We start from the raw sequence: 15,348 nt of genomic DNA on the forward strand, positions 1-15,348 counted from the left end.
ACCCCAGCCACCACAGCGTATGGCAGCGAGTCCTTTCGCCGCCGAGACACTCAACATTTGGCGGGGATTTTCCCTCTCGTCTTCTGCGCTCTGTACCTGCTAATACGCCAGTGGAGACAAGAGAAAGCCGGCCATTTCTGCGATAAGTTGACTGATACTTGAAGTATTCCGAAAATTTCTGTGGCATGATGCTTGCGAGGCGTCTTAATTGTGAGGCCATTGCATTATTGCTGGAAAGGTGTTACAAGGCCCCTTTAATATACCTTTGGCGTTTTCTTCACACTGCCTCAGCCTTTCTTTAAAGAGCGCGCCGCAAGTGCCATCCAATGCTTAAGTAAAGATAACAGATAGCGATAAGTTACTCTCACCGCTCTTCGATTCGAGATTTCTGTCGAGATTGCTACTTCATAACACCGCCCCATATCTTAATGTTACTGCATAATTCTGCATGCAGCGCAATCTTTTTTTTGTTTCTTGGTAGTATGTAACTGTATGTGCACGCCGCAAAAGAGCTATTGCCCCCTTTATGTGTTTTACGGCAAATCTGCTAGGGGTAGATTCATGGTGACTTTTCTGTAGTGGGGATTAACGCCGCTGGAGTCGTGGTTGATGTCAAGTATCCGTCAACGAACAGCCATCAACGCAGCCTCCTTCGTATCATCAAATCGGCAGTGTAATCACGGCAAGAATGAGAACGCACAGCTCCGGGCCAGATTCCATAGATCTCGTACACCACCCAAATAAAGGAGCATTTAATGTAGAGGAAAGCATAAATTATTGAGAAACAACGCACATTTTAAACCTATGTAAAGCGAATCTCTACTGAAAAAGTTAAATTCTTGCTACAAAGCTGTTTATGGCTAACGCCTTTTGCAGTATACTTTTGTACAGCGTTGGGTACCTCATTCTATATTCGTTCTGAACAAGCCTGAAATTATCCAATAATGGCGCAGCACTCCTGCTAGCCTTGGCGGTTGCCAGCTCCTGCTTTGAAGAATCGGAACATTTAGCGACGATTTCTTCATTTTTTAATTCATAGGTTTTTAGCGGAGACATAGGGCATCGATTAATTTTGTTGGCATCTCGTTTTCTAAGAGAAGCAGAGAAGACCTTTTCTTCAAACAAAAACCGGTAGTTTGACGGTGGAGGGGTGAGGCGGATGAAAGCTGCGTGAATGCGCTCTTGCTTGATGGCAAGCCTATCATGCAGACACACCAAAAGACCGGCAAAGAAGAAACGAAAGCTTTCCTTTTATACAGGAATGATTTGCTTGAAGGCGTGTATTTGTTGTTTTGAGAATATTTAGCTACCGCTTATTGCTACAGTGCCTAAATCTGTGGAGGAAAATGCGGCCGCCGCCACACTTGTAGAGCTAGTACAAAGCAGTTGGTTATGTATGTAATAGCGTGCGCGTCAACAACTCGTCTGTCAGCATGGCAAGGCCATCAAAAATCTGAGATGTTGCTCCTAGTAAGCAAGCGGAATCTTGGAGGTTCAACAAATATGTGGTGTTAAGGGCACATGTTTTCCCACGAAAGCCTTGTGGAGGCCCCAGATTAATTTTGTATCAAGGTGAGGAATTGTGGATTGGTTGGCGGTGGCGCAGTCACTTTTCTCCGGTGTCTTGGCTGACGATTTGGCAAGGCCGTTTGTCGAAGAATTCGGACATACACCTCCGCATGTTAAACAATTTAATTAATGGCCTAGTCTTATACGGATGCACGTGTTTGACAGGGGAGTGTGCTTGATGAGAGTGGCGAAAAGCGAAAATATGGGCTACATACCTGCTGTCACGTATGGCTTCGTCATTTCACCCATGCTACTGATGGTTACGCGCAGAATAGAGGCTTCACGGGGAGTTGACTTTAGGGTGGTTCTTTCTACTGCAGAAGGAATCAAAGAAAGTGCCTATAATTAGTCCAGTCGCTGTGTCATGCAGGCTGGAATGGAGGAGCGTCGCAAGCTTTACACAACGCTGCAAAGGTGAATTGATGCAGCTGACCACTATCAGATTCCCATGACAAAAGCACTGATGATTAGCACGTATGTCTTGAAAATTGCTACAAAGGATGTTTAAGATAACCAGCTTATTCACAAATAAATACCGTCAAACCTTTTGAAACAGCGATCACGATTTTTTATTAGGTACTTGATTACTGAGAGTCCTAGTAATATCATGAAGTTTGTACCAGGAGCAAATCTCTATTGTTATTTATAAGAACAGTAGCCATGACATGCAATAACATTCTATTTAGACTGGAGCTAGTGCTACCTTCTATCAATTAAATTATTTTCACAAACTAAGAGCTAGCTAGAAGTCATTATACAAGGGTGAGCGAGCACACGAAATGAGCAAAACTGGAAGAAACGCAGAACAGCTTTGGCCACATATGCGAAACCTAAATTACATTCAAATATGAATATATTATAGTGCATAAAAAGTAAGATGGAAAGCGAAACAAACAGATGAAATGCACAGATGCCGCACAGAATTTTGTACAGAATTTTTAATACCGGCTACTTTAAAAGCTACATAGAGGCTGCTGTGTAAAGCCTTACAGGAGAAATAAAAAAAGAAATTCTGTACTCGGAGCATTCGCCATTCCGGAATTTGCGCGCTCTGTCGCAGCCGGACCCGAGAGGTAAGGCTTCCTGTGGCTGGATCCTAGTATTAGATAACCGAATGAATAACCGCGAATATTTGCTCATGGTACAAAATGCGACATTGCTCTCAAGCTGCATGTCCTAGGGTTCAAATTTCTTTCTAGTCCACCATTACATTTTCATACTTCTGAGAGGGCGCAAGCAGCATGAAGTTTAACGATAACGAGTTATCAATTCAATTCGACACAATTCCATGCAGTGTTTGCACACAATCTGTGTTAACTTTCTTGAAATGAACTTGAAACTTTAATATTGGATTGAATAGATTATGTGACCTTACCAAAGTATTCACACAGAAAATGCTTGCGCTTGGGAGTGCATACGAAAATTATGGATTTGAGTATTACGCCACTTTCTGAAACAGCTTCGACTTGAAGCTGCTCTTATCAACTCCATCAACCAGAACACTGCGCCAACTGCCCTCTGAGTGAGGCATCGCGCTTCAGTGATGGTCCTTCGTGCTTCACAAAGCGCGGAGTTTCTTAAGAAACTCCCATTCCTTCCAGTGAAATCGAGTAGGTGCTGATAGCACATAATTCGCAATACTGAGCATTAAAAACAGCCCTACGCGTACTATGGCCTCTGAGACCAATGGGCACGTGCTGCCGAATGTCGGCCCCCATGACCACTGAAGCGCCGTGGCAGCGCAGCCATTCACTTTTCAGGGAGCACAAATAACGCAAAATGTTTCAAATATGTGTTGTGGAAGTAGCGTCTACATTAAAGCAGTAATGATAATTTCAATTTGTGTTGAAAAATTTCGTCAAAAAATAAAAACGAAAGGTTCAACTAGGCGTTGGCTGCCGCACAAACATTCGAGAGATAAAGGTTATGTGAAGATATTCTTGCGCGATCTGACAGCGCTAAAGGAACAAGCGACAATTTTTGAATTTTATCGGACATCAACGCGGCAGCAGTCTGGAATGGGAAGCGCCACAGCGAAATGGGCACAGGGCTATTCTCAATAACGTCGCCAAATGCAGCGTTGAACAGATCCAGCAACAGAGAAGATGAAAAGCAAAACATACGACAACCAAAAAGAGACCAAAGTGTCTGTCAATACGCAGCAGAAATATGCGTCAAAATCTCAATCAGCAGAGCAAACAGATCACTTTAAAAACCAAGCTACAATTGGCGTTGAGGATCCTAACGAGAGAAAGAAAATTTCACTTCGGTGGCATCAAAGCACAAAACAAGAATGATATGAGTTGGTGCAGGCCGGATACAGTAAATTCGCTTATATATACAATGGCGCTGAAAGCCGCGAATTTACCAATACTATTTATTCATTTGTACGGGCAGTAACGGGCATAGCAGAGGATATGTGGTTTTATACATTCTGTCCGACATAGAGCTCAATGTTTTGCCTGTGCTATCTTCTATCTTTTGTGTGTGTAGTTGCGCTGCAAAAGAGTATTTAAAAGAATTGAAATCCAAATCTTTACACTAAGCTTGCACTTCACTGCTATGCATAGTGAAAAAAAATGATCAGCAAGTTGCGCCGCTGAACCACACTGCAGTACCATTGAAACATAATCTTTTGTTGTACATTTCAGGAAAAAAGCCGAGTATGTTTAGAGATAAGGTGCTGACGCAATGCTTTCCGCAGTGTCCAAGTCTTTCGCCTGGTAATTTTTTCCGTAACTACGGCGCGGGAACATGCGTTGCTCACGTTGCTTTTCGTATTCCATGATCTTGGCTGCAAGTAGTTCATCGCCAGGACTGGTTAAGCCATAGAGGCCGAGTAGCTCGATGTAGTCGTCCAATTTCTTCTTCTTGGGTACACTGTAGCGCGAGAAAATCCACGCGGCGTCCTCTTCGCTGAACCCGAGCTGCATAGGGATTGGGCGACGAGAACCTCTTAGGTATTTCACGCCATGCTGGCACATTGCGTTTTAATGTATATATATACATTTACATTTAACATAACGATATTATGCATTCTTTCCCCCACTCTGGTGGCATGTGGCTGTAACAGACAAAAATAAACGCCTCGTTTTCTCGTATTCTTACCGCACATTGAAAATGGCCTTGCTAGCATACGTTCCGCACAACATATCAACGCAGTTCATCGTTGTGTCTTAGGCGCCTAGCAGAACAGGATGGCGAGAGTGGACTTCCAAATGTTCAATTTGGTGGCTAAGCAACCACGATAAATAAACGCCAAGTAAACCCGATTTCAATTCATCTTCCACGACACAGTTTCGCTGCGGCTGAAATCCGCCAGTTTACAAAAAAAGCAAGGTTTGGTACTTTAAAAAATTGAGAGGTTTTACATGCGAAAACTACCATCTGATTATGAGGCGCACCGTAGTAGGGGAGTGCTGAAATTTGGAGCCCCTGGAGTTCTTTAACATGCACCTAAATTTACGGACACGGGTGTTTTCACATTTAGCCCCCACCGAAATGCGGTCGCCGTGTCCGGGATTCGATTCCGCGACCTCGTGCTTAGCAGTCCAACACCATAGCTGATAAGCAAACACGGCGGGCAAAGTTCGGTCCTTTGTGATAAGGATTTGCATCATAATCTGCATGAAGCGTTTCGTGTCCGGCGTACATTTCTTGATGCAGGCTGATGGCGATAAATATAGATCCCTTTCGCACCTCGAATTTTAGTTACTCCGAACAAAATAAAACAAACAAAAAACAAGCTAAAGATGGCGAGTAGGGCTATTCTTGGCTTTCAGGTGAGAAACTTCAAGAGGTGGGCAATAGTACAATTTTAACTTGCGCGGGTTAGGTTAGCTCCGTTACACGTTCCACTTATTGCCTCCTTCATGACTAACATGAGCGTCAACGTTCCAATAGCTGCTATAAGAGAAGATGGCTTCTATTGAAACACTTGGTAATGGAGAAATTATTTTAATCGCCAACGACTGCATCGATGCTGACGAGAATAGGTTAAATCTGACGACAGAAGGCAATCAACTTTTTATGGGCCTTCAATTTTCTTAGAAATGTTTCCTAAATTACGAAAATTAAGGGATCACAACAACTAAGTTTACAATTGTTGGACTCTGTAATAAAAACGACATTGCAATTCTGTAAATCACGCTGAATATTAGACATCAAGCGGAAAAATTAAATTTACGTCACACTAATTTAATGTACTCCAGTAAATTTAGAGCGGGACAATAGGGCAACCGTACTAAACCATGCAACAGCTTCACGCGAGCTGAATTTTTATATGTCAAATCTTAAGCATTTTAATGCTTTAAATGTTGCAGTTGACAGAACTACAATGTGTATTTTTAATGCACAAATACGAGTCTGTGAACCTTGCGCATCAGTTTATTAACATCTACCAAGTTTCGGCCATTTTTTGTGAGTGAATCTTCTGAATCGAAATTCTGGTTTCGTCATTTGCTAGAAATTATCATTCCATTTTAAAAGGCAACAACATTTGTTGACATTGTTGCACAGCTTCTCTGACAGAACCATTCATGTGCCTTACTTGTACCTAAGCAAAGAAGTTGGAGTTGGTCCCCCAAATATAGTTTTGTGCTAAATCTGGGCAATTACCTATTAAGCATAAATAGGGAAGTTACTGCGATATCATCCTGCGAACTGTGCTGTAAATATGTGGTTGTTCCCTAAAGTTTTATCGCACGTGCAGTATTGCAGCTGAACCTTGACAGAAACATTCCTGTGTAATTCATCGAATTATCAAGGAACATGTTTGCCCTACATGTAACAAGGAATTGGAGCTAGCGTCATGATTCTGGCTCAATTACCATTAGTTTTTTACTTTCGACTTTCGGTTTCACTATTGCAACGGATACTGTATCTCAAATAGCTAGTGAAAAGGTTTCTGACACTTTGATTGCCTAAATGGACAATGAAAGGTCGCACACCACTGAGGCTGGTGTAGCCCGCGCATTTCTCTGCTAAAATAGTGCTTGTTCTTGGAAAAAAAGGTGGGGACAAACTGTGCTCGCACTCACGTGAGTTATGCGGACTTCCTGATCTAGGTATAAATTGAATGATTTCTAGGCTATTCGAAATTCAGTCTTGTGCGGCTTCACGTGAGCCTGCCATACGGTGTCTGGACGAAATTTATCACCGGGAGCGAAGCAGGCCATCGGAGCCTGTTGAGTGCGCCTTCTGTGCGATTTATGCCCACTCGTGGGCTAAAATTACCACCGATCGCTTCTCGTTTCACTGAAAATTTAAGAACTACATCTATATTGTAACAAATTCATGCTGCACTTCCGTATATTTTACGCTGTTAAATTTTATTGACACGTAAATTATGCTGATGATTGTGGTACACTGGGGCGCGAAAATTAACGGGCACGAAGGTTGCGCGAAGAAACGACCGGACCTTCGTTGATTTCCTCGATTATGGATTTCAAATGCCCACTCGGAGGCTGTGAAAGCACTCAATAAACTGATCGATGCTGTAGTGCCCTCGCTTGGAGTAGTTGACACCACGCTACCCATACATATATATATATATATATATATATATATATATATATATATATATATATATATATATATATATATATATATATATATATATATATATGTGTGCGTGTGTGTGTGTGTGTTTGTGTGTGCGTGCGCAGCATGCGATTTCATATAGCCAGGCACAGCTCTTTAAGCGCATATGTTCCGACGAAGGAAGGCGATTTTAATTCTTGTTGCCAGGAACTGAAAAAGAAGCTTCTCAACCGTAAATATCAAGAAAAGATGATCGATGACGCGATACACCGAGCGGCAGGACATGACCGGATGGACTTTCTTAAAGGCACAAACAAGCCCAGTGGCTCCCAGTCGGCTGATTTGATACTCATACACTCCCCATCTAACCCTAAGGTCTTAGGCATATCCCGCAAACACTGCAACATTCTCACCAGAAGCGACAGGTTAAAAGCCGTTTTTCCTGAGCCACCTCGTGTCGTGTATAGACGTTCGAAAAACATATAGATGACATACTAGGAGGAGCAACATTTATTAAAAAGAAAGGACAAGCAGGTGTCTTTCTGCTTGTGCGGGAGGCGCCCTTAGTCCAGGGCTCCTGCGGCTCTTGCTGTCTCCCGGGCCCGCCGCGCCAGTTGCTGCTGGTTACGAGGGTCCGAACTAGTCAGCACGGCCTCCCACTGCTCGTGTGTGGGGTTGGGTATTTGCGGGGCCGCCTTCAGGTTTGGGCACGCCCATGTGGTGTGTTATAGGGAGGCGTATTCATTATAAAGGGGACAGTTGTATGAATATAGTGTAGGGTGTATTGCGTGTAGTCTGCTTAAATGGGGTATGTATTGGTTTGTAGTTGTCGCCATGTTACGGCATCTTCACGTGAGAGGGTCTTGTGGGGAGGCGGGTATTGTCGTCTGTTCAATCTGTGGTGCTGTAGTATGGCATTGTATTGTAAAGGTACGGGCTCCATGGATGCGGCCATATCCCTCTCTTGTGGCGCCCTGGAGGCATGAGCTCGGGCTACAGCGTGCGCACGCTGATTTCCACGGAGGGACTCGTGTCCTGGATTTCAACGTCCGGGAATTGGGAGGCTTGTTTGAGGAGTCGGTGGGCGACTGAAGATATTCTGCCTCTAGCGTAGCTACGGCAAGCTGCCTGGGAGTCAGTAATAATTGTGACGTACTCGTTGGTTGCACTAGAGGGGATGGCCAAGGCGATGGCTGTCTCCTCCGCTACGAGGGCGCTGGCAGTGCGGACCGTCATCGAGACCACCTCTTGTAGGTTATAGTCGACAACGCTGGCCGTCATGGCTGCTTTTTGGGGGTACTGCGCGGCATCTGTGTATAGTGTGGTGGGGAGACTGCCTTATTTTGTCTGTAGAGTGTTTGCGCGAGCTTGGCGACGATCGGCATACTAGCGTCGTCAAAAATCGCCACTTCTAACCCGACCTGTTGCAGCCGCCGTAATAAACCACGTTGCTAAGCCCGCGCTCATATAACGCCTAAGGTGGCTGCCACCAGCATAGACAGACAATTCATGTTCACTATTAAATTCAGCTTCAACTGTCATTCATCAAATGTAGCGTACTTGCTCCAGTGCAGCACTTGCTACATGCAATACATAGGCCCGACTGAAACACCTTTCAGGATCCGTTTTAACAACCATAGGTCGCATGCCAAATACCAACCAAATCTACCACTCCCGAAACATGTTAACATGCTTGGCCACTCAAATAACAATCTCAAACTAGCAATACTCGAATCTGGATTCCTCACCAGCCATGACTGCGAGCTTCGCGAATCCTAACTGATTCACAAATTTAATGTGTCTGGTCCGGAATGAATAATACAAAGGAAAACTATCCAGTATAACTTTAGATTGAGCACAAATATACACTTCCCATGCAGTGTACATATATGATTTCGATGTTTTTCTCTCTTTTTTTTTTACATGTGGCTTTTTTGATGTACGTCGCTGTGGCTCGATGTTGTACGCTTAACACGTCAATTTTGAGATAATTCAAGGTTGCGCTTAGAGATGCCATGCGCTAAACGTCACGCCTCTGTATATGCCTGTGTACGTCATGTTGTCGTCACTACACATAATCATGGTAACCGCTGGCACTTACCTGAGAGTCATGTTTGTAAATATTGTATTCTGAACACATTTGCTTGTCGACATGCGTGTCATTGATAATCATTTATAACGCGCAATGATAATGATTTATGATTCGCAGTGTATTTTCTAGTCAGTGCAGCTACCGCGCCCTCTGCTCTTGATACGGTGCCTTTAAAGCTGTGTAGGTGTTGTTCATGCACTACTGTACTCTCTCTCTCTCTCTCTCTCTCTCTCTATATATATATACATATATATATATATATATATATATATATATATATATATATATATATATATATATATATATATATATATATATATATATATATATATATATATATATATACATGGCTGTGGCTTTTCTTTACAGGTAGCTATTTCCAGATCCACGGGGGGACTAGCGAATACTGTTGCAAGATCATAGAAGACTTCCTTCAGCACAACAAGTATTCACTTGTGAAGTGAATGTGTTCGTTCTGCGAAGCGCATTAGGCAAGTCCTTTTTGTCTAACTGCACGAGAACATGCCTCTTATATGGTGTTCGCCTCCGAGTGATTGTTCTCAACAGTTCTTCTTGCTGATGCTAAAAAGCTGAATGCAATACAGAGAGATGAGAGAGAGATTTAAAAAATTAATGGACCACATTTGCGGCTTATGCGCTACCTTTATTGACGAGTGAGTAAAAAGATCTGCGCCTAAAACTTACAGGCCTCACGGAACATCACCCTGCATTAGCCTCAGTAACCTTGGTTGCGTTGCTTTTTCGGGCAGGCTGACTGATATTGAATAGGCCCAGAAGAGAGTGCGAGAGTATTCAGGGCCTTGAACAACAATAACCGATTCATTTACAGAGTGCGCAGCCTATAGCCGAATTACTTACCACACTGCTGCTGCAGTACGGCTGGCTTAGTAACTACAAGAAGCAATGGGTGCGTCTTTTCTCGCTTTCAGGAACATACATCGCAAGGGTCGCCAAAACGAGTGCAGACTATCAAGCAAGCACATGATGATGCAACGAAGCCGTATAAAACGCAGGCGGAAATTGGCAGTGTGTTTTATTTCAAAATAGAATTAGTGAACAATACGAAAGCGAAGCTAAGAGGACTAACTCTCCGCCAGCCTAATAACATTCAGATGACGGAGCAGTTTCTGTGTAGGCAAAGAAATGATCGAAATAGCTATGACTTGCACGTACCTGCATAGCTCGTTTATTTTTGATGAACCAGGCACTATGGAATGTAATCGACAAGACGGCCTGGATTCCAAAGTCAAGGCTGCAGCGCATCATCATGTCAACAGCGTCTACCCTTTCCAGCTTTGCCTCATTTTTCAGGTCCAGGTTCAGAGAAATCATCCACTCCACCAGGTCTGAGGTCTGCAAGACGTGAATTCGCAAGCTGCGGATGAGGTGACGCTTCATCCAGAATAGTACTCGAGCGCACACTCCTCTCATTATATTATTATAATTATATAATCATTAAAACCAATCATTATAACCTCCAGAAGGAACCGGAATATGCAGGGTGTCCATAATAAACATTCCTCATTTCAAGATGAAAAGAAACTATGATACATACAAACCTACGGTTTCTGGCATCATTTAAAGCAATTCAAAAGGCGTTTTGATTAAATTTTCTTTTAGGTATTGACTAAATATAAAAAATGAGGATACCTCAAAAGAAAGCCCAGTTTGTGGTGTGGTATTAGAAACGAAAACACCCGTTGCTGTCAAACATATCTTTCGACATGATTTTTTATAAAACCCACCACACTTCTCATCACACGAACTCTTGTTGAGGTGAATTGTCGTATGCTGCATTCCATTTATATTTTTGGTAAGCTGTACCCACAGAGAAAAAAGGCATTCCAGCTGGAAGAGCATTTCACTTCATATATATCTTCCAGTACAGGGTGACCGAGGACATTACATTAGCAGACAACGCGACACAACAGAATTGCACACAAAGAACAAGAAACCCATAATAAACTCAGAAAAATGTTAGCCAAGAATTATCCAAAGCATTTACATCTATGTATAACAAATTAGCAAACAGAATAGCAAATAAATAGCAAACAGAAAATACGGATTATCGAATCAGTTATTTTACCTGAGAGCAGAAATCAGCATCAGAAAAATCAATAAAAAGAAGGATGCAACCCATTCTCATCATCAGTTTCATCAGAATCAGTTTTGGAAAGAAGGACATACGAAACCATGCTGTTTTACAGGAGTATTCGCTTACTTGAAACATGTAGCCAAGCAGCTCAGAGTTGTATGGTTCCCTCAAGTAGTTACCTCCTGAATGTTAACAGTATCATACGAAATATTGTGGAAAAATTCATGCGAAGTAGAAGAAGACAATTGTCTAAGGCTTCCACTTTGAGCCTATTTTCTGGAGGTAGCACTGACATTTCTGTCAAATTGTAGAGACGAAGCGATGTTCTATTTTCTGCGCCCTCTCTAAATGAACGGTGTCCTAGCGCGCGCAGTCATTGACGTATCTCAAGTATGTCTTATGAAGTAACTTATGGTAAGTCTAAGCCAATGTGCTGGCATTTTAGCAAAGAAATATAGTGTCTTAGCTCCTTGCCTAATACGTCGTCAACAGGACGCTAGCAACTTAACTTACGCTTGAAATGCTAGACATACAAATTCTGAAACGTTAGTTATTGCAGTATCATGAATGCGGTAATTAGCATTAGAAGCTTGCTTTTATCGAGTGAACTTTATGAAAGTTATTTATATGTATTAGAATATCGCGTGCCCAATTGAGTAATTTTGTTAATAGCTTTTTGCAACCAAATTTTTTCGTGGGCATTAGTGATTTTCTCACACATTACAAAATATTCTGCAATAAGCTCAATTTTGATTCGATAGCCTCAGGTATATCATTATTGTATAGTAAAGACAACAACAGTCGTGGAACCTTGCCTTGCGGGACGCCTGAAGTTGCTTCTGTTCAACTGGACTGGACACCATTACCAATATCCAAGTAGCGACGTGATGCTAAATAATCATCTACTTACGATATTACTTGAAAGTTAATATGATATGGTGTCATTTTTTTTAAGAACTAAGGCAAGCATTACCGTGTCGCTTGCCTTCTTGAAGTCTAAGAATGTGTTATCAACGTAATTTCTATTGTCTTATGCAGACAATATATCGTGCGTATATTCGGTCACTTGCATGGTCCAGCATCAGCCTTCGAGAAGGAGATGCTGACGAGGCGTGATCATTGATTATTGATTCATGCGCTGTAGAGTGCCGATGTATAATAAATTTTCCAGAATTTCGGATGCGACTCAAGTAAGACATATTGGTTGGTAGTTAGACAATTTGCACTGAGGCCTTCATGGACGGATGGGTACTGCTATTGCCTTTCTCTACTGTGGTGAAATACATGCCTTAGACAGAGATTAATCACAAATAGCTTTTTGATACCATGACTCTTCTGATGCGGATATCGTCAAAAACATGTTACGCCCTCGAGACCACCCCTCTTCTAGTTACCTAGCCTCTTTAGCAGCATCTGAAGACCGTGTGTGCTGATAAAGATATTTTTTTCGTATTATCCATTCCTAAGATGTGCGCTTCTCATGTTTGCAGGCTGCTATCGCTGAAGTGTAAACAAAACCAAAATACTGGTTCAAGCAATCTGCTTTATTCATATCGCGTTACAAAACATCACCGCCAGAGACGACCGGCTAGATGGATGCACTGTCCTTCCACATCTTTGAAACATCCCTCCAAAACTAAATTTTTCTCTATTGCTTATGTCGGCTAATGTCCGCGGTAACCGGCTTCCCTTTTGAGTTACGTCAATGTTATTAAACTGAAGGAGAGTCAGGAAAAGCCATGTCTGTTCGTTTGCTATTCAAGTGACGAAATCTTTCACGCATGTTCTTGTCCACAATGCAGCCGCGTTCACACGCACCCTACACTAGCGCCCCACAAACCACTTCTCGAACACCGTATCCAATAGTAAACCGCGGCAATGCGCTATGATAGCGCATCGCATTAAAGCAGCAGAAGGTAGGTCGAGACTAATCCGAACCATTCAAAGCCCGAAAATTACGGCTCATCGGATCAAGGGGAACAAGAAAAGTGAGGCCTTTAGCCAGCATGTGCTCTCCTGCCCTGAATGCGAAACGCACCAGCTGGAATCAAGCTCCAGCTGATTTCGCACAGAGAGAGCGGTGTGACACGATACAGAATGGTATTACCATTAGGCGCTAGTACACTTGTACTGTTTTTAAGAGGTGACATCAGGCACTTCTGTCGCAATAATGTAACCTGGGTTAGTTTTTACCTTTTCCACGAAAGAAACAACACTGCAGTGATGGTTTGAAGGGATCTATTGCCAACGGGAAGCGCTGGACTGGCAATTATATATTGTTCTCAAGAAACAGAGCAGAGTGCCCAATATTACCTTGATGCACTAGGTAGCAGGCAGATGAGGGATGTGATATTGCAAACGTGAAAGCTCAGCTATGCATATTGTCAAGCTCAGAATAGCTGGGGAAAAAACTTTTCATCTTTGCCCCATGTTGCCGCTCGACATTGGAAGATAGCATAACGCTTATATAATTTGAATCTAGTGTTAAGGGAGCGGCAGGTTATTTTTTTAACACCGGGCAATAAATAACAGAGAAAAATTAATTCTGCCCCTTTCGAGTTTTTAGACACATTTAGACACAGTCATCTTATTACTCAGGTGCCTAGTTAGTGACATGACAGGAAGAGGAAAATGAAATGTGTTTTCATACTAAATGGGTCATGAAGGAAAAAAATAAGTTATAGTGCGGCTAGTTATCATTCATTTTAGTTCCGTTGTAAGGTTTCAGTTGCGATGACTGGAAATCGTCAAGCACGCACCAATGTACTATGTTCAGCGGTTCAAACTCAATAAGCGACGCGCATAGTTTCCTGCGTTTTGATTTCTTTTTCCCAAGGACGGGGGAGAGGCGCGCTGTGGGCACCGGCCTTATGAAACGTGCTACGTGATGAAAGCGAATGCCGTTGTGTCGCACTTTGCACATGATCCCACTGTCTCTTCAGCGGACCTTCTGAAGAGGCCCCGCTTATAGATTGCTGAGCGCTAGTCAAGCACAAATGATGTCAATGTGGCAATTTAATCACCCCCTTTTCAAGGATTTCGATACATCTGATAGCGATGGAAATTATACGGACACTCGAGGTGCGTTCAAGCGAGAGGCGCTGGCGCAGTGCGTACCAGGTGCGGCGCCGTAAGCGGGGCCCTCGCAGCCCTTCCCGCGGCGATGTGCACGCGCTGTGATGAGCACGTGCAAACCACGTGCGCTGTAGCTTCAATAATAATTGATACGTGTCACGATTAACGATTGGGCCGATAAGCTTGTTGACTTCCTGCTCGGTGTCTTCCCACGCACCCGAGACAGCGTTCAGGTCACGTGCACAGCCGAGATTTAGAGGCGCGAAACCGTTGAAATGAGGAAGGCAGAACGAGCACACCGCGTTTGCACAGAAGACAACCGCGCTCTTTTCTTGCTGCCAGGACACCTTTTCACACCGGTGTCACAACCAAGTGTGCTCACGGTGATCCAGCGAAATCTGCAGGCGTTCGTCTTGGCCACCATAGCACTGCACCCATTTTATTAGTTACACAGTGTTTAGTTCAATATATACTGCCTGTGAAACCCATAGCCTTACTTAGCCCAAATGCCTAATACCATTCCGTCGTACTCAGGGCATTTCGTTTCGGGTGATAGTGCAATTTCCTTTTTTGGGGGGGGGGGGGAGAAGACGCAAGCAGCTACAAATAAGGCCAATATTATTTGCAGCGCATTGGCTTTTGCTTCGATACTGTTAAAATATGTTATTCGGACACATGTGGGCAACGGATGAAACGCCGTTCATTGACCCACTTTAGTCAGTAAATTATTTTTACACCTAAGAATTTTCTACGCAGCAGTAGAAGGAGCTGCCGTGGTTGCTCAGTGGCTATGGTGTTGGGCTGCTGAGCACGAGGTCGCGGGATTGAATCCCGGCCACGGCGGCTGCATTTCGATGGGGTCGAAATGCGAAAACACCCATGTACTCAGATTTCCGTGCACGGTAAAGAACCCCAGGTGGTCGAAATTTCTACATTTCTTTTCTACAGCGTGCCT

At 43.2% G+C, this 15,348-nt stretch overlaps 1 protein-coding gene across 1 annotated transcript in view; it reads right to left on the bottom strand.

The window, feature by feature from the left end:
- LOC135902752 (neprilysin-1-like) overlaps nt 1-15,348 on the bottom strand; it is a 75,522-nt gene that overhangs the window by 41,604 nt on the left and 18,570 nt on the right. The window contains exons 6-8 of the mRNA XM_065432971.1: nt 10,397-10,576; nt 4,337-4,496; nt 1,785-1,883 (exon numbers count right to left, since the gene is read on the bottom strand). Coding sequence (XP_065289043.1) covers nt 1,785-1,883; nt 4,337-4,496; nt 10,397-10,576 — 439 coding nt within the window. The remainder of the gene's footprint in view (nt 1-1,784; nt 1,884-4,336; nt 4,497-10,396; nt 10,577-15,348) is intronic.

The sequence above is a fragment of the Dermacentor albipictus genome, chromosome 2 (assembly GCF_038994185.2).
Source record: "Dermacentor albipictus isolate Rhodes 1998 colony chromosome 2, USDA_Dalb.pri_finalv2, whole genome shotgun sequence".
In the NCBI taxonomy this organism is placed as follows: Eukaryota; Metazoa; Arthropoda; class Arachnida; order Ixodida; family Ixodidae; genus Dermacentor; species Dermacentor albipictus.